At 45.7% G+C, this 20182-nt stretch overlaps 1 protein-coding gene and 1 long non-coding RNA gene across 4 annotated transcripts in view; one reads left to right on the top strand and one right to left on the bottom strand.

Moving 5' to 3' along the window:
• Nucleotides 1-20182, bottom strand: part of NSMCE2 (NSE2 (MMS21) homolog, SMC5-SMC6 complex SUMO ligase) — a 213190-nt gene that overhangs the window by 2335 nt on the left and 190673 nt on the right. For all 3 annotated transcript variants that reach the window (XM_081205195.1, XM_081205196.1, XM_081205197.1), the window contains 2 exons: nucleotides 6798-6901; nucleotides 5491-5597 (listed from right to left, as the gene is read on the bottom strand). In XM_081205195.1, the coding sequence (XP_081061321.1) occupies nucleotides 5491-5597; nucleotides 6798-6901 (211 nt within the window). The remainder of the gene's footprint in view (nucleotides 1-5490; nucleotides 5598-6797; nucleotides 6902-20182) is intronic.
• Nucleotides 1-20182, top strand: part of LOC308593180 — a 441755-nt gene that overhangs the window by 300195 nt on the left and 121378 nt on the right. The window lies entirely within an intron of this gene.

The raw sequence follows: 20182 nt of genomic DNA, 5'->3' as shown, positions 1-20182 counted from the left end.
CTATTTCTGGGTTAGCGGAATCTGTAACCTGAAGCGTCTGTAACCCGAGGTACCACTGTAATTTATTGCACTGGAGAAGCTGTGTCTTTCACAAGAACATAAGAAAAGCCTGCAAGGTCAGGTCAATGGCACATCTAGTCCAATATCCTCTTCCCAGAGTGCCTGGTCAGATAATCATGCGAAGCCGCAGAGAAGCATCTGAGCTCAATAGCACTCCTCCGGACAGTGAAGACAGCACATGGTCATTGCGGCCATCTTTCTTCTGTCTGTCCTGAATCTTCCAACCACAGACCCTCCAAGTGTCCTTATTTTCCAGGGACACCCCTGATTTAGAGAAGCCGTCCCCGTTTCTGATTTGACCCCCTGAAAGTCCCACTTTTCCTTAGGACGTTGCTATTTTCATTGGAGAATTGTTGGAAGGTATGGAATTACGCGACCCTCCCGAGCCAAGGAGATTAGTAACTATACAACCTATAGTAGACGCCTCACGGCAGCCCTGTATAGAAAAGGGTTTTTTAAAAAAAATGTTCATTTCTGTTTTTATATATGTTGGAAGCTGGGGCCACCCAGTCAGGTGGGCGGGGTAATAATAATAATAATAATAATAATAATAATAATAATAATAATAATAATGGAATAGCACGTCCCCATTTTCCTTGGCGAAATGTGGGAAGTTATGCACCCATCCCACTAACCAGGGAACTCAGGAAATTGAAGTTCTGTGAGGGAAATAGGCTTTTCTTACCAACTCTCACTAGCCTGAACAAACAATGCTCCCCAAGAATTCTTTGTCGGAAGCCACAAAGTGTTTGAAGTGGTTGAAGAGCGCTTTATTTGGATGGTGCAAATGTGGCCTTCAAGGGTGTTTTTTTGGGGGGGGGTTGCGGGTGTACAGTTCAGACATGAACCTCTTCCCACAGTCAAGAGTTGGACATCCCCCCCCCCGTGTCTTACGGCGGCCACCCATACAAAAAGTTGCTCAATATGTACTGGAAACTGTTGTCAAAGACTCTACAACGCACAACAACTTGACAACCATTGTTACTGTGTGCGTCGCAACCCAAACTGTTTGAGGCCCCAAACTCTACCGACCAGGGAGCCCCAATCCAAAGCCCTTTTTATTTTTATTTTTGAGGTCCTACTCATCACCCCATGGACCCATTCTGCCTGGGAAGAAGGCACCTTGTCCCAGACTCAGCAGTTGGAGCCGAGAGTCAGCAGTCATTACTTCTGCGCTGTGTCTCCTCGCTAGTTGCCTTTGCCTTGGGCGAACCGCGGAGTCTCACCGTTTGGGGTTTGTTTCTCCCAGTCTACAAAGTGGTTAGGGCAATTATGATCTATTTGGCACATGTTTTTGCCAGGATTAATTAATTCTGGTGAAGCGCCTAGGAAGCCTCAAGTCAAAAAGCAAATCTGCGCGACACAGGAATGCCGATGTTACTTGAGCGCAGAGATTATTCTCAGCCGTTCGGAGGAGGAAGGAGCTAGGGTGGGGTCGTTTAAGGAAGGAGGGAGGAATTTGTGGAAGTGGGATTCTGTTCTTATTTATTTACGGATATCCAGAAGGCCAATTGTACTTTTAAGGTGGCTTAAAATGTAAAAGTACAATACAGTTGCAATTTTTTTTTTAAAAAAAGACAAACACCCTTAATAATAATAAAAAGCCAGATAAAATTAAATAAACTCAGGCAGCCCCAAATCAAAACAACTCAAATACTGGTTCGTACTAAAAGGCAAAACATCTCAAGCAAAGGCCAATGACAACAGGGTTTGTTTAACTTCCACAAATCCCTGCACTGGTGAGGTTCAATGAAGCCCTTCTAGCAACGGCAGCCAGTGTGGTGCAGTGGTTAGAGCATTGGACTAAGCCCTGGGAGATGAGGGTTCAAATCCCCATTCAGCCAGGAAGCTCACTGGGTGACCCGGGGCCAGTCACAGACTTTCCGCCTAACGTACCTTACAGGGTTCTTATGGTGTTGAGCTGGGGAGGCAGAAAACCCCTGAGCTCCTTGTGGGAAAGGCGGAATACAACTGATAAGCAAATAAATTCCAGAGGCGTGGGGGCTACCACCGAGAAGGTCTCCTCCCTTGTGCCTGCCATCCTGGTTACTTTCAGAAACAAGCGTGTGAGGAGGGCCTCCATTGAACAGGCAGGATGTGTGGCAACTAATGGGAGAGGTGTTCCTTGTTGGGATACTGCCAGGGAGATAAAGTCCATCATGGCCCCAAGCCGTCTGCCGGACAATCCATCGATCTCCCGTAGGCACGCAGTATCAGCGATTAGCGACATGAGTTTCTAGAAAATATCTTGCCACATTCCAGAGCTCATGCACACTCTTATCAGCAGATAATTGACAGCAGAAGTCGCACTCAGGAGAGCATTATTTACAAGCTTTATTCAGCGTTGATCAGAACAAAGAAAGACATGACTGTCTGTGTCAGTGTCTCCGACAGAGAGAGAAACAAAAGCAATAAGAAACATAAACATCCTGTGAACAGGACATGCGCAGACTCTGTGACTCACAAAGCCTGCTCCCTTTTAAGGTGGAATGGAAATATCCTAACATTCCTTCAGATATCTTGCTCCTCATCAGGGCATCATACACAGAAGTGAGCATCTTATATTGAACTCAGCCAACAGGCAGCCTGTGGGGTTACTTTTAGGAGTGCCATGGTATGACGACATCTAGCTCCACCACCCAGCAACTTGATGGTTGTGCTTTGTGCGAGATGAAGCCTCTGGACCATCTCTTTGGGCAGCCCCACATAGAAAACACGGCCATAGTCCCATCACAGCATCTCAAACCGATCCATACCACGCAACAGAATGAGGTGGTAGAGTTTTGGAGTGATAAAACAGAGCAGGTAAGAGATACTGACTTTGCTCCTGAGATCCATAAGACGGAAAATGCTCAGTCCCCCACCTCCAATCCTTTAAAAATCCTCTCTGGGGGATCAGGAGATTCTCTGGGTCTGTGAGGATGGGATGGCGTATGGGGCTTCTGGGGGGAGGTAGGGGCGCCCAAAATTGAGCAGAGGTACCTTGCTTTGAGTGAAACGCAGGTAGCAGAAAATCCCTTTCTGGGAACATCCTTGGATCACAGGATCTAAGCCACCATTTTTCAACACCCTGCATGATGAATTCTTGCAAAACAAAGTACGTTGGGCTACAACATTTCTGCCTGGTGTGCCAGTTTTCTGCTTGCAAGGGAGCTTTCGGGTTTAGTTTGTTCTACCCAAGGGAACACTCGAGATGTATGAAGAATACATGTAATAGATGTGCGCGGCCAGAAATTATCTTTAAAGAGGGTTGTGGTGGAACTACTTCAGAAGCTGCCAAAAAGAAGAGACTGGACATTTCTGCCCGTTCCAGAAAACAAGTCAGAACACAGCACCTCGTAACTGTGCACTGCAGATGTTACATTTGCATCCTCACTTTAATATTGCACTAGGTGTTAATTACACCTTGAGATATAAATTACACTTTGCATCACCTGTCACGGGTGGACAGGTGTAGGGCAGAATGGGACAATATTCTGCTCAACTACTCCCTTCCTTTAACCCATTTACACGGGAGCAAGGCTCGTCAACGTGACTTACTTTCTGAGAAGGCATCTGTAGGACTGCCCTGTCGGTTGCTTTCGAGGTGAGGGCACCCAAAACTTGGGATTTAAAAATGCAGTCAGATCAAGGGCATGATGGTGGCTTCACGCCCCTGCAACTGATCCTCTTGTTTTGTTTTGCTCATGCTGATCCAAATGATCCCTGTACTTCCTCCTGGCACTTCCTCAACATTGTCATGTGCTGCAGAAATGCCAGCCTTCTCTACGATACACAACGCCTGTCTGCTGTGCATTATCTAGAAAACTTATGGATGTGGCCTCAACTCTCCGGCCAACAAGGTACACCTCTCTAGGTAAAGGTAAAGGGACCCCTGACCTAACTGTCCAATCGCAGACAACTCTGGGTTGTGGCGCTCATCTCGCTTTATTGGCCAAAGGAGCCGGCGTACAGCTTCTGGGTCATGTGGCCAGCATGACAAAGCCACTTCTGGCGAACCAGAGCAGTGCACGGAAACGCCGTTTACCTTCCCGCCGGAGTGGTATCTATTTATCTACTTGAACTTTGACGTGCTTTCAAACTGCTAGGTTGGCAGGAGCAGGGACTGAGCAACGGGAGCTCACCCCGTTGTGGGGATTCAAACCACCGACCTTCTGATCGGCAAGTCCTAGGCTCTGTGGTTTAACCCACAGCGCCACACCTCTCTAGGAATAGTTTAATGAAGAATAGGCTAGAATGGCCCTCAGGACTCTCTGTTCAACTCTCAGGACCTTCTCCAGGCACCATACCTCTTCTAAAGTTTTTGCAAGCTGGAAAGCAGGGCTTTTTTTAGCTGCGCTCCAGCACCTCTCAGGTGGGCAACAGCACCTGACTAGCAAAGTCCTGCTGTGCCTTCGCCTGAAAGGAGACCATCCCCGAAGGGAATATCCTCTACAGGCTCCGAAGAGGATCTCCTCACGTGGGAAACTGCCCTGTCCCTCCTTCTTGTGCGCACCAGCCAGATAGGCAGGGAGGCTAACACACAAATGGGACGGGACGGTATTATGAGTGGACGCATGAAACCGACATGGAAAAAGAAGCGCTCGCCCACCCCAACGCAAGCCTGAAATCTCCGGACGCAGCATGCAATGTGAATTGATGTGAATGAGCATAATTCGCAGCAGCTTTGAAGCCAAGCCCATTCTCCTGATTCCAAATTGCTTTTTAAAATGTTTCAGTATTGTGTTTTACCCTGGAAGTAAGGAAGGGTTGGCAAAATCCAAGAGGCAACAACAGTGGCCCCAATCTTCACAGAAAGCACTGCCAGGATTGCGTGCATTGCCTCCAAGTGTACAGAAATGTGGACTGTGTTTTTTGTGTGTATTCTGTTGGAAGCCACCAAGAGTGGCTGGGGTACAAAAAATAAATACTACTACTACGGAGGGATGCGGGTGGCACTGTGGGTTAAACCACAGAGCCTGAGACTTGCTGATCAGAAGGTCGGTGGTTCGAATCCTCGCGACGGGGTGAGCTCCCATTGCTCGGTCCCTGCTCCTGCCAACCTAGCAGTTTGAAAGCACGTCAAAGTGCAAGTAGATAAATAGGTACCGCTCCGGCGTGAAGGTAAACAGCGTTTCCATGCGCTGCTCTGGTTTGCCAGAAGCGGCTTAGTCATGCTGGCCACATGACCCAGAAGCTGTACGCTGGCTCCCTCGGCCAATAAAGCAAGATGAGCGCCGCAACCCCAGAGTCGGCCACGACTGGACCTAATGGTCAGGGGTTCCTTTACCTTTACCTTACTACTACTACTGATTCTAGTAATAACTTTGCTCTGACTTTGTGTCTCAGTGTAAAGAAGCAACTGCCTTTACCTATTTATTAAAAGAACCTACTTTTTTTTTGTTTTGGCGCTTAGCAAAATTCCCTCCCCCTTTGGTCATGGTTGCTTACCAAGCATTCTTGCCACGCTGTTCCTTGCGTCGGATCAGGTCCAGGACGGCTTCTTCTTCGTAGAAGTGCCCACAGACTTTATTCTTGACAGGTTTCTTCATTTCTACCTGCAATAATTAATCCACCTGTGCTTAGCAAAGATCTTGATGTGGTTAGCCATGTTCTTAATTGAGCTCCATAGCACTCCACTGCCATGGAAAATATCTGCTGAGTAACCATTTAATAGTCTTGTCCTATTTTTTGATACATTTATTTCATTTGAAACATCTCAAGCCCTAGAAAGATACCCACTAGGAACAAAAGCTCCACTTGGAAAGCTTGCTGAAAGAGGAAAAAAACCAAGAGTAAAAGTAAAAATAGCCAACATAACTTAAAAAGTAAATATAGCAAAAATAAGGCACAGGCAAACTCGGCCTCCAGATGTTTTGGGACTACAATTCCCATCATCCCTGACCACTGGTTGTGCTAGCTAGGGATCATGGGAGTTGTAGTCCCAAAACATCTGGAGGGCCGAGTTTGCCTATGCCTGGTCTATTGCCGTGTGTGTGTGTGTGTGTGTGTGTGTGTGTGTGTGTGTGTCTACTGTACTGTGTTTGAGTGTGTTCAATGCAGTAGCACCTCCCTCCTGACCTTGGTGTCGCTGCAGCTCAGCCAGATGGTGGTGGTGACGTCCAAGCTGCATGAACGCCCTAGCAAGAGTGCTGGATTGACTCCACCAATGTGCCCACAAAGCCCCAGCCATGCCGCCACCTTGCCACAGCCCAGCCTGGTTCAGGTGAGCATCAGTGATGCTGGCGTAGTGAAGGGAGTCCTGTGGTTCTGCCCTAATGCCTTGACTGCTATGGATAACACAAGCTGCTACACTCAGAAGCTTAAGGCCAGGCAGATGAATAGAACAGGAGGAAGACAGAGACTGCAGAGTCAAAGTCAACAGCAGAAGACAAGGAGAGGAAGATGAGAGAAGGAAATAGGAGAAAAGGGCGAATTAGCATTAACACATTTACATTCTAATCAGTACCGGGACAATTACTTCCTTCTAGGGCTTCCCAAACTAGGGTCTCCAGCTATTTTTGGACTACAACTCCCATCGTCCCAACTAGAAGGGAACAGCTAGAGACCTAAGTTTGGGAAAACCTGCTCTGGTGTGACAGTCCAGGCTTTGCCCAAAACTTTTAACTGGAACATAGGCAACTGACACATCCATCTACGACAAAAAATTGATGTCGTGAGCAGAGGTGAAGTGGTTAGGGATAACTAATGAAGCTACCATGAATGTTCCCCACCAGGTATGAGTGTGTGTTGCCTACCTGTGTGATGGGGCACACAAAGTTCATTTGACTTTGCGTCACTGCAAGGTCCTCATCAACCTGTTCAAGCGGCGAGCTCTTTTCTCCATCTGACTGGACACCGACTGCAACATAAACAAGAGGGTGGAAGACCACTCAGTTACAGACATGGCTGCCATCGTGACATTCAGATCTTTGGGTTGCGCCAACCCCTGTGGAGGTCTACCTTGCAACAACCTGGAGAAGGGCCTTTTCCACTGGGGCATTATTATTACCAGTTCATAAGCCACTTAGCAGCCCGAGGCAATCAAGAGATATGCAACAGCAAGAGAAAAATGGCATAAAGTACAAAAAAATGCAATTATTAAATTCGCTTCCCACAGCGACAACAAGACCATTCCTCTATAACCAGGCCTTGGGCTGATGAAACAATCTAAGGCCTTTTAAATATGTTTGTGGTTCACTGCATGCACGGTTTTAAAGGAAAATATTATGAAAATGATGTATAGATGGTACTTAACCCCAGTAAAAGTAGCAAAGATTTATCACAATAGTGATAATCTATGCTAGAAATGTAAAGAAAAAGAAAGTACCTTTTTTCACATGTGGTGGACCTGTCCCAAGGTGAAAGACTTCTGGGAGAAGATTTATAATGAATTGAAAAACATGTTGACATATACATTTATTAAGAAACCAGAGGCCTTTCTTCTTGGAATAACGGGTTTGGAACTGCCCAAGAAAGATGTTAAACTGTTTTTGTATGCCACAACTGCTGCTCGAATTTTACTAGCTAAGAATTGGAAAACACAAGAAGTACCAACAGTGGAAGAATGGCAGATGAAGATGATGGACTTTTTGGAGCTGGCCAACCTGACTGGAAGAGTCCGTGACCAGAACGAGGAAGACTACTAGGAAGAATGGACGAAATTTAAAGACTATTTACTTAAATATGTTAAACTAAACTAATTGGATTGCCTGCAAGTATCAGATAGGCTTAGGATTTAAATGCGTAATGTGATGAATTAATATGTTTAAAGTTGAAATGTAAAGAAAGAAAGATGTTAAGTGATTAAGTTAACTGTTTTAAGAATTTAGGTATTGGAAAACCATTAAAATTATTTACACTGAAATTCAACCAGAGGGATACGAGGAAGTCACTTAACAATGTTACGAAGTTTGGTTTAAATACAGTTGAGATGTATGTTTGCTAGTTTGTTTATATGTTTATTTGTTCAATTTTTGGGGGGGGAATTAATACAAAAATTGAAAAATAAATAAATATGTTTGTGGTGGGGCTATAGGTGTGCGTTATTATGTTATGTATTTTGCGTTCTCATTTTGTCTTTTCATACTGTAAACCACCTTATGATTTTCGGATGACGGGAAGTATATAAATTTCATAAATAAAATGAAAACCACATCTTGTGGGCATTGCAACTAGTTCCTTTTGGCTCTCAAACCACCCGGGAGCAGCCCTAGTTATCTGTGTCATCTCATTTCCACAATTTCCAGGATAATTTTGTCATCTGAGTAGCTTCCCATAATTTAGTACTAACAGAGCACTGGAGACTTCTGGGATTGTCATGGCTGGCACACACAATTACAGAATGCTTGTGCCTACCAGCACGACGGACGTGTCTCACCCTTTAAATCTTACGATGTAATATTAATGATAACTTATACTACCCGGGTTTCTAAATGGCTGCTCGCCTGTGGCACGCTAAGGATCTCCTCAAGCGACACAGCTGGAAACCTTCTGTAAACTAAAGAAGAGTTGAGTCCCTCTTTCCTTTTTAGTGTACCACAAATGAGAAGTATAAGAACGTGGGCTAGTTAAAAAAAAAGTTGTCTAACTACTTCCATGGACTTGTTTGCAAAGCTGTACCACGCTGAGGGTGTGGAAGCTTCTAGAAACTGCACACTGATGAATTACTTACTTCTTGCAGCACTAGGGTTGTGTTCACACACACACACACAGCCTTTCAGGCTTAATTTTCTAATAAAATGACCAGGTCTACAGAATACAGTGACTTTCCTTCCCCGCTGCAGTTTGGCCAGAGTTATAGAACAGAACGGCACTGTGTATGTGTGTTACGCAACCGCTTTCATTCGGAGACACGTCCTTCCTTCTCCTCTGCCAAATAAAATCCATTTCTCTTATTTCCTTACAGTCCTTTATGGTGGCCAATCATCTCCTGGGCAGAACTGAGGCTCAAGACAAATGCTGGCTAACCGGCCGTATACAGAGACGGCGTTGAAAGGAAGTAAAAAAACCAAAAATAAAAATAAAAGTTCAATCCTCAAGCATGTTGCAGGAAAGATTTGGGGCGGTGTATCTGCCAGGAAGAAAAAGTGCAGGATGTGCAACTCAATGCAGATGCCAGATTCTGGAGAAATTTGACTCCCATTAAGTAATTCTTTTGTTTTTTTAGAATCCCCTGCCCGTGGTGAAACCTGTTGGGTGGCTTAGGGCCAGTCACTATCTCTCAGCCTTTCCTACCCCACAGGGTTGTTGTGAGGATAAATGGAACCTGAGGGGAACCCTGTGCTCCTCGATGAGATAAAATTCTACTTAATCAGGGATGGGGAATCTGTGGCCTTCCAGCTATTCTTGAGCTAGCCCCAGACACTGAACACTTGCCAAAACACCATTGGCCATGTTGGATAGGGTAGAATGGGATTTAATGCCCAACAACATCTAAAGGGTGACAAGTTTAAATAAATACAGGTGGTGACTACAGTGATACCTCAGGTTACATACGCTTCAGGTTACAGACTCCGCCAACCCAGAAATAATGCTTCAGGTTAAGAACTTTGCTTCAGGATGAGAACAGAAATCCTGCTCCGGCGGCGCGGCGGCAGCAGGAGGTCCCATTAGCTAAAGTGGTGCTTCAGGTTAAGAACAGTTTCAGGTTAAGAACGGACCTCCGGAACAAATTAAGTACTTAACCCGAGGTACTACTGTATTTTAGGCAAGTCCAACTGACGCATGGCCACCAACAAGTGGCCCTTTTGGACCCGGAAGAAGGCAGAATAAATGGCAACGTTTGTCTGTCTAAGGCAGAGGTTTTCAACCTTTTTGGGTCCCTGGCTCCCTTGACAAACTTTCTTTCTGCGACTGCTCTATGCAGCTCAGGAGCTGTTATGTCACCCCTTGCCTGCAGAGCTGGCAGCCTCTCACTCCTTTTCCAACAACCTCCCTTGTGGACTCTTCCCCTAGGCTCCTCTCCTTTGGAGTCCTCCGTGCAGATGTTGCTCCTGGTCTCTTAGCTGCCCCCCACCCCATCCCAAATAGAGATGCCTCCTCACATCTCCTCACAGGGGCCAGGGACTTGTCTGTCCATTCCCAACAGCAAGGGTTGATAGACTGGCCTGGCTGGGCTCCCTCGCCCGCTTGCTTGCTTACTCTCCACCCCCATCGTTCTGCCCGGACGCTGAGGTCCAGCGCTGAGGGCCTTCTGGTGGTTCGCTCACTGCGAGAAGCAAAGTTACAGGGAACCAGGCAGAGGGCCTTCTTGGTGGTGGTGCCTGCCCTGTGGAACACACTCCCATCAGATGTCAAAGAGATAAACAACTACCTGACATTTAGAAGACATCATGGAAGTTTTTAATGTGTGACATTTTAATGTATTTTTAATCTTTATTGGAAGCCGCCCAGAGATGGGCGGGGTACAAATAATAAATTATTATTATTATTACTCTGAGACCGCCTCGGCTCCCGGCAATCAGGACCCCCTGGCCAGCTCCAAAGGCACCATTCGCCTGGGGAGTTTGTAGTTGGGGCTGCTGCAACAAACAGCTGTGCAAGCCTTTGGGAGGCAGAGACAGGAGAAGGCATCAGAGGAGGGAGGGAAGGAAAGACGGACAGAGGCCACTGTTGCCTGTGGCACCCCTGATCATCATTCAAGGTAGCCTAGGGTACCACAGCACACTGGTTGAAAACCTCTGGTGTAAGGGATGTTGTTGTTTAGTCGTTTAGTTATGTCCAACTCTTCGTGACCCCATAGACCAGAGCACGCCAGGCACTCCTGTCTTCCACTGCCTCCTACAGCTTGGTCAAACTCATGCTGGTAGCTTCGAGAACACTGTACAACCATCTCGTCCTCTGTCATCCCCTTCTCCTTGTGCCCTCCATCTTTCCCAACATCAGGGTCTTTTCCAGGGAGTCTTCTCTTCTCATGAGGTGGCCTAAGTATTGGCGCCTCAGCTTCACGATCTGTCCTTCCAGTGAGCACTCAGGGCTTATTTCCTTAAGAATGGAGAGGTTTGATCTTCTTGCAGTCCATGGGACTCTCAAGAGTCTCCTCCAGCACCATAATTCAAAAGCATCAATTCTTCGGCGATCAGCCTTCTTTATGGTCCAGCTCTCCAAAACAAAGCATAGTCAAAGAAAATGGTCACCACTTGCTTCCAGTAGGCCAGCGTTGTAGACTTTTGAGCAACAGCCCAAAAATGCCAATCTGGCTGGAATCTGGCCTTAACTATGTGAGTTCCATAGTTTAAATGCGGTCCCACCCTAGATTTGCAAAGTGGCATAGTGATATCGGCAGTTTTATTTTCAGTTCCTTTCCTGATGATCCCTAGCACGGGGTTTGCCTTTTTCAGGGCCGCAGCACGCCAGGTTGAAGTGGACATCTGTTGTAAGCCACTTTTGGCTCAGCTCACTGAGCCAAGGCAGCATATCATTAATCTGAATCCGTCAATCAACAAGAAGAGGGAGGCTGTAACGTTTCCCAGCCACGATCTAGCCAGTGTTATCTATTTGGGTGGGTAGTGATTCTCTTTCCCAAGTATGCAACCTGAATCCTTTTAGCCAGAGATGTTGGGGATTTGACCTGGGACTGCCCACATAGAAAACACACATTGCACCACCGAGTTCATCCTTCTATCTAGTTTGCGAAGTGAGAAGAGGCAGCAGTTTCATCTTACTATAGTGCATGTTGCAACAATTGCTCAAGGAGAATATGCAGAGCTCTTGTGGACTTGGTTGCAGAGAGCTCCTAACTCAGTTACTGCCTCCAAAGCAGATGTTCTAAGGGACAAGCGTGCATTATCAGCAAAACACAGATAAGCGGATTATTGGTTGCATAGGAGAAAAGATTATGCAGATGAGCAGAGATTTGCAGGATACTGTTTTCTTCCAGGGAGGGAGTGTGCATTTTCTGCACAAATAAGGGTGCCTGAGAAGTCCAGTTTCTGGGAATTACGAAGCAAACTGTCCTAAACCTGCGCCTCTTCAACTAATGCACAGACCGTATATGTAACCAGAACCTTCAATGCAATATATTTTAATGTTACAATAGTGCCATTCAAATTCAATCACAGCTGAAGGACCACAAGAGATAGTTTGATAGGCAGGATAAAGGTAAAGGTAAAGGTATCCCTGACCATTAGGTTCAGTCATGGCCGACTCTGGGGTTGTGGTGCTCATCTCGCTTTATTGGCCGAGGGAGCCGGCGTACAGCTTCTGGGTCATGTGGCCAGCATGACTAAACCGCTTCTGGCTAACCAGAGCAGCGCATGGAAACGCCGTTTACCTTCCCGCTGGAGCGGTACCTATTTTTCTACTTGCACTTTGACGTGCTTTCGAAATGCTAGGTTGGCAGGAGCAGGGACTGAGCAATGGGAGCAGGGATTCGAACTGCCGATCTTCTGATCACCAAGCCCAAGAGGCTCTGTGGTATAGGGAAGCTTTTAATGTGTAATGTTTTACTATGTTTTTATATATGCTGGAAGCCGCCCAGAGGATGATAATAATAACAACAACAACAAAAACATTTTGAATGAATCTAAATCATCTGTGTCATGCAAGAATTCCTGCAGCTGCCCCACCATGGCACACCCCCCCCCCAAGTGGACACTGGCAACTGGCCGCTAGCTGTTCCAATCCAAAGGCTCTAGAGCTGGTATTATTAGTATTATTTCTTCCACATACAAGGTGATGTACATTTTTTTTAAAAGCCACAAAAAAACGCAAGCCCCATAGCAGATAACTTTAAAAAGCACTGCACAGTCAACATCCGTGGCAGAGCCCTATTCATCCAGTTGTTCCAGAATTTTGCACAGTTAAGATGAGGAGAGTCATCCAGGTCCTTCTGGAGTAACACAAGCCTATAAGCAAAGCCTGAATTAGCAGCTGTGTCTTCACTGTATATTTTGACTGTGGGCAAAGCTCATGGCTTATTTCTTAACCGTTTCTGATATGACCCAATCATTCTTTTCATCTTTCCAAATCTCTTGAGTGAGAATATAAGGAGTTGCAAAAGAAAGCAAGGCACTTTTTTTTTTTTTTTGCACAGCTTCAAAGCATTTATGGGACACAAGCTTATACCTGGAATTGGATTTCAGTAGTTGCAAAAGCCCTCAGGTTTCTATACTGCCTAGGTTCGCTTTTGCATGGTTTTCAAAACAAGTCCAGCATGGTGTTCGAAGTAAGTTCCAACCATGGTTTTGAAAACTGATCTCTTCCCCGCCCCCCGCCCCCAACTGTGTGACGGTCTCCACAACAAAATTTCTGGTGCCTTGAAAATGTTTGCCATACCCAAAATGCTGATATTGCAATATTAGCACTCAAAAAAGCACTCAAACTCAAAAAAGAGTTTGAACACAGTTCCCTAGGAATTTCTACTATACAAGCCCCGTTGAGATGAACGGAAACACGCCAGTGCAGATCCTGGAAAACTTCATAGCGCTGAGTTTGCAATCCTGCACACGTTTACCTTGGAGTAAGTCTCATTGAATGTGGTGGGTCTTAAATTCTGAGTAAGCATTCATAGGATTGCCCTCTAAGCCATTATTAACACAAATTGATATATTTCATTCACATCAAATTCATTTTCTTTCATCTCAGTTGCCTGTCTTTCTAAAGGTATTTTATCTAAAAATGCTCTCTATGGCACAATCTGCTGGGTTACGCAGTGTAGGATGAAGCAGATCTCAGATGAAGCAGTCTCTCAGCCCCACTCACCTCACAGAGTGTTTGTTGTGGGGGAGGAAGGGAAAGGAGAATGTTAGCCGCTTTGAGACACCTTCGGGTAGTGATAAAGCGGGATATCAAATCCAAACTCTTCTTCTTCTTCTGCTACACATCCTGACTCAATGCTGGCTGAGCTAATGCCAGCATAAGTCTCAAAAAGGGTATCCTAGGGGTGTGGTACGGGCAGTGCCAGAGAGAGGGGACTTGGGCCCATTCAGCTTGGTTGCGTGACCTGGCAACCTGGTACAGAACACTGTTTTACAGGCTTGTTTTTCCTCTGCCAGACTTAGGCAAAGGAGCAGCAGCAGCAGTAAGAGCTGTTCGACAGTGGAATTTGCTGCCAAGGAGTGTGGTGGCGTCTCCTTCTTTGGAGGTCTTTAAGCAGAGGCTTGACAACCATATGTCAGGAGTGCTCTGATGGTGTTTCCTGCTTGGCAGAGGGTTGGACTCGATGGCCCTTGTGGTCTCCTCCAACTCTATGATTCTATGAATGAACCCGATTTTGGATCTGGTGTAACTTTTTGCTGGCTTAATTTACACTGGCATGCTTTACGCCAGCTTATGGCACATTGTGTTTTCTCTCACTCCTGCCATCATTCAAAGTACGTACTGAGCGCATACCACAAGCACAGAATATCTCCACAAAGAAGAAAGTGTTCTCTGTTCATCATGCCTCAGACGTGGTTGGGAGGAACGGCAAGCGGTTTGTGTGCTGCAGCCAACTCCAGTTCTCATCTGCACACGCTCGACGCATGGAAGAAGGCTTAGATGTAACTGAGGTTCTGAACAGCACGGCCCATGCTAGTGACTGTGTCTGACACCTTTTGATATGCCATGTGGACAGAGCACCAGTTCTTGACCACTGGGACATTTTTGTCCATGTCTCGTGTATATTCCTGGAGCGGGTGACACTGTTCTGCTCCCTCCCTGCTGTTAACAGAGACTTAGTCTGTCACAACAGCCGAGGTATTTTTGAACCTACACTAGGTAGCAGTATCTTAGGCCGAGGCCTTGCACCCCACTGATTATTGGTTCTCCCACTCCTAAGGAATCTCGCTCTTCTTCTCCACATTTGGAAACCACTTTACCTAACGTGTAACTTTTGTCTGTGTGTATCCTGCCTATCGGGACGCTGGTGGCGCTGTGGGTTAATCCACAGAGCCTAGGACTTGCCAGTCAGAAGGTCGGTGGTTCGAATCCCCGCGACGGGGTGAGCTCCCGTGGCTCGGTCCCTGCTCCTGCCAACCTAGCAGTTCGAAAGCACGTCAAAGTTCAAGTAGATAAATAGGTACCACTCTAGTGGGAAGGTAAACGCCGTTTCCGTGTGCTGCTCTGGTTCGCCAGAAGCGGCTTAGTCATGCTGGCCACATGACCTGGAAGCTGTATGCTGGTTCCCTCGGCCAATAAAGCGAGATGAGCGCCACAACCCCAGAGTCGGTCACAACTGGACCTAATGGTCAGGGGTCCCTTTACCTTTATCCTGCCTATCGGGATGCAGGTGGCGCTGTGGGTTAAACCACAGAGCCTAGTGTCCAACCTTCTTCAAGGTGGCATGGGGTTCAACCCAGCATGCCTGATGCTAGGAAGCCATTTAAAATAGAGCTCATCCTTTGGATTAGCAGAAGTGTTGCTTCTTTTCCAGGCTTGCAAACTGGCACACGCCTGGATCGCCTGCGGTGAGTAAGATCCACGCAGAAGTGACCAGGAATGACAGTTCTCATTTATGCCATAAAGAAGAGGTAGGTATGCTTACAGAGGCAGACAAATATTTTTGTGTACGCATTGTTGGTGAACTTATTTTGCCAGGCTACTGTAACCACTGCATGCAGGAGCCAATTAAAACAAGTGAGTCCTTCTGACAATTCATCCAGGGGATATACTGCCATAAAACAGCCTTAAAATGGGGTTAAGACAAATTTGTGGAGGAACTGCGTTATCAATGGCTATTAGCCATGGAACTAAATGGAACTTCCCTGTTCTGGAGCAGTATACCTTTGAATATCAGTTGCTGCGGGTGGAAAAAGGAGAATGGCAGGGGAAAGCTGTTATCTTCATGGCCCTGCTTAGTGGCTTCCTAAAGGCAACTGTTTGGCCACTGTGGGAAACAGGATGTTGGAGCAGGCAGACCTTTGGTCTGATCCGGCTTGGTTGTTCTCATGTTCTTACTGCCCTGAAAGGGCAGTAGCACAGAGTTCGTCTGAATGTTTAGCTCAGCTTCTAGAGTTGCATGGAAGAGGAAAACAGCACCATATTGGTATAATTCCCCCCAATGCTTCATGTGGAGCTATAGCCCCAAGGAGTTGCTGCCATAGTTATTATCATACCATCATAGAATCAAAGAATTGCAGAGTTGGAAGGGACCCCATGGGTCATCCAGTCCAGCCCCCTGCAATGCAGGAATCTCAGCTAAAGCATCTATGACAGATAGCCATCCAACCTCTGCTTAAAAACCTCCAAGGAGGGAGAGTCCAGAAACTCCCAAGGGAGATTGTTCCACTGTTGAACAGCTCTTACTGTTTATGTGTATTTATTTGCATGTGTGTTTGAATGAGCTGAAGAGAGCAAGAGATTATGAGTCACAGTGGTGTTGAGAGTGTGTGTATGAACTTGTACTGCATTTGTAAAGAGTTAAAGTGCCACGTTTAATTTTTGGCTGCTATTTTGTTAATGTTGCTGAACAACTCCAAGCACGCCTGGAGGATGCGGACCATTTGGATCCCTTCCAGTCGGGATTCAGGCTTCACCACGGGACTGAAACTGCCTTGGTCGCACTGGTCAATGATCTCCGGTGGGCTAGGGACAAAGGTGAGAGCTGTTTCCTAGTTCTGCTGGATCTCTCAGTGGCCTTTGACACCATCGACCATAACATCCTTCTGGACCGTCTTGAGGGGCTGGGAGCTGGGGGCACTGTCATACAGTGGTTCCGCTCCTTCCTCCTGGGCCGTGTTCAGAAAGTGGTGGTGGGGGATGAGTGTTCAGACCCCTGCGCTCTCACTTGTGGGGTGCCTCAGGGTTCCGTCCTCTCCCCCATGCTTTTCAACATCTACATACAGCCGCTGGGAGAGATCATCAGGGGGGTTGGGTGTTCATCAATATGCAGATGACACCCAGCTCTACCTCTCTTTCAAATCAGAACCAGTGTAGGCAGTGAAGGTCCTGTGTGAGTGTCTGGAGGCGGTTGGAGGATGGATGACGGCTAATGGATTGAGGTTGAATCCTGACAAGACAGAGGTACTGTTCTTGGGGGACAGGGAGCGGATTATTATTATTATGTTGTTGTTGTTTCATAGATTATAAAAGCTGTATTGATCTGTTAATTATGACAGGACTTTTGCTTCCATTGTGATGCTTAGCTTATTTTTTTAGTTACTGCTTCCTTAACAGTACATTACAGATTGTAATTGTTTCGCCGATTCCCCCCCCCCAATTTTTTTATTGATTTTCCAAAAATTTAAAACAAACAAACAAACATCCTATTTGTAATTAAACCAATCTTTGTAACATTCTTAAGTGACTTCCTCTAATCCCCTTGGTTGAATTTCATTATATATCATTTTAACAGTTTTCCAAAATCGAATTTCTCAAAAAATTAACTTGATCACTTAACATCTTTCATTCTTTCTAAATTAGCTTTAAACATCTTAAATCCTATCCTTACATATTTAAGTCCTAAGCCTATCTAATATCTGCAAGCTTTTCCAATTAAGTTATCGTAACATATTTAGCTAAATGTTTCACCGATTATTTGTTAATTATTCTTTATGATTTATCTGGCGGTACTTGTGATGTGCTATTATGTTCTATCATGCTATTGTTATTTATTGGTTTGTGAGCCGCTTTGGGATTCATCTGAACGAAAAAGCGGTATCGAAATGTAATCTATCAATCTGTCTATCTATCTATCTATCTATCTATCTATCTATCTATCTATCTATCTGGGTCTGGCAACCTTAATAACTCAAGCAAATGGAACCTCCAGTTCTGACATCTGACCACATTTCGAGGGAAGCAGATGGTTTGCATGTTGCACTGTAAATAAATACAGTCATAATTAGCTTCTGAGAACATTTGTGGTTTCTCTGTATGGCTAAACTGTTACATCTCAAGTTGCGCTTCTGGTTCAGAAGCAAATGTTGCCAGCATCAACATGGGGCACTGTCAGTGTGCCTTATAATAGCCGCCAAGATTTGACAGATGTCTGGCTTTCAAAATCCTACCACAATTTCGAGAGACAGCTGTACGTTTAGATAGCAAGCTTGCCTCCAGACCTGTCTTCTACCAATATTACTAAGGTTGGGAAGGGCCAAGGATCAGCACCTCTAGGCCTCTAGGGCTGGGAAAGAATGAAGTCTGAGATCCCGGTAATCCACTGACAGCCAGTGTAGACAAGACTGGGTTAGATGTAAGACAGCTTTCTGTGTTCCTGTATTCCAACTCTCAAAACTGCTTTGCTAGCATCCTGCGTTTCCATGATGGTTGCGGTGAAGGGGCAGCCCAGTTTTCCCCAGGTGCCATGGAAACTGTTCTCTACCTGTTGAGCATCATATGTAGCTCCATTTCTGTTCTTGTTCCTCAAAAGGACACGAGAGATCCAAATACCACTAGAGATTTGTTGTCGTTGTTGTTTAGTCGTTTAGTCGTGTCCGACTCTTCGTGACCCCATGGACCAGAGCACGCCAGGCACTCCTGTCTTCCACTGCCTCCCGCAGTTTGGTCAAACTCATGCTGGTAGCTTCGAGAACACTGTCCAAGCATCTCGTCCTCTGTCGTCCCCTTCTCCTTGTGCCCTCCATCTTTCCCAACATCAGGGTCTTTTCCCGGGAGTCTTCTCTTCTCATGAGGTGGCCAAAGTATTGGAGCCTCAGCTTCACGATCTGTCCTTCCAGTGAGCACTCAGGGCTGATTTCCTTCAGAATGGATAGGTTTGATCTTCTTGCAGTCCATGGGACTCTCCGGAGTCTCCTCCAACACCATAATTCAAAAGCATCCATTCTTTGGCGATCAGCCTTCTTTATGGTCCAGCTCTCACTTCCATACATCACTACTGGGAAAACCATAGCTTTCACTATACAGACCAGCATGCATCTCTCTCTCTCTCTCTCTCTCTCTCTCTCTCTCTCTCTCTGTGTGTGTGTGTGTGTGTCTGTGTATCAGATACACATAACATCAATTTTTTGTCCAAAACTGCTTCTTTTACTTCCTCCCCATACATTTTTCCTATTCACGTATTTTGTTTTTAAGATTGTAAGCTTGAGCGCATGGACTGTGCCATTTTTACGAGCTGGTAAGTTTTTCTGTCTGAAGAGGAAGATATTAATGTTTTGAATGAATGAATGAATGCACACATAAATTGGAACACAGACAACTTTGCTCTGAGGATGTCTTTGTGAACTCGAAACTCTATCAGCATGTTCTATTTCTAACATAAATATCTGTGTATCTGAAGAAGTGTGCATGCACACGAAAGCTTATACCAAGAACTAACTTAGTTGGTCTTTAAGGTGCTACAGGAAGGAATTTTTTTATTTTGACTATGGCAGACCAACACGGCTACCCATCTGTAACTATTTCTAACATAATCGGTTTCCAGAGGGTTAGACGCATTAGCCCGTAGCAGCAAAAAATAACAGGAAGTCTTGTGACAATTTCTTTTTCTTTTTTTAATGGTGTAAGTTTTCATGGACTGGAGTCCAGTTCAAGATAAATCTGATGAAGTGGACTACAGTCCATGAAATCTTATGCCATAAAACATCTGATAGGTGGAACAAGACTCTGTTACTGAGCCTAACTGAATGTCTGCTGCAACTTACAGCTTTCTTCCCAAATTTGAAAAAAATAATAATATGCAGGCTTGGAACAGAATAGCTACAGATTTTTCTTTGCTTTTTAATATTCAGACAGAGGAAGAGTGAAGAGTCCTGCGTTCAAAGCTCGCATTCAAGACACTACTTGCTCAAAGGCAAACATGGATAGAGGGACCTTTGTTCTCTCTAATCCATCAGGAGGACTGAAGCCCTTTTTTCAAAATATAGAGCAATACACCAATATTTGGATTTGCAAAAGTGAATCACCTACTCGGACTGCTCACAGATAAAAGGAGTGAAATTTAAAAATAAACTCTGTGCTGGGGACCACACCTGTATGAAGAATCAGGGTTTCACAATTCAGATGCACCGGGAAGAATGACTGACTTATCAGTGCTCCTCCCAAAGCAGTAACACAGTCATCAGAGTAGAAGATTTTACAGGAGATTGCTCAGGTCAGTTCAGAAAGAGGTCAGCATCAAAAGACTGCACGGTGGGGCATTGGCCCCAAAGGGAAAAGAGCCCCCAGGACCTGCCACTCCCCTCCACCATCGCGACTTGCTTGCTATTTTGCCCACCCCTTTCTTGCTCTGGCCCAGAGAGGCTACCTACCCAAGGACCTTCCA

The sequence above is a fragment of the Podarcis bocagei genome (genome assembly GCF_964188305.1).
Source record: "Podarcis bocagei genome assembly, chromosome: 8".
NCBI classification, from domain to species: domain Eukaryota; kingdom Metazoa; phylum Chordata; class Lepidosauria; order Squamata; family Lacertidae; genus Podarcis; species Podarcis bocagei.
The sequence above is the reverse complement of the archived record's forward strand: the minus strand, read 5'-3'. Positions and strand labels throughout refer to the sequence as shown.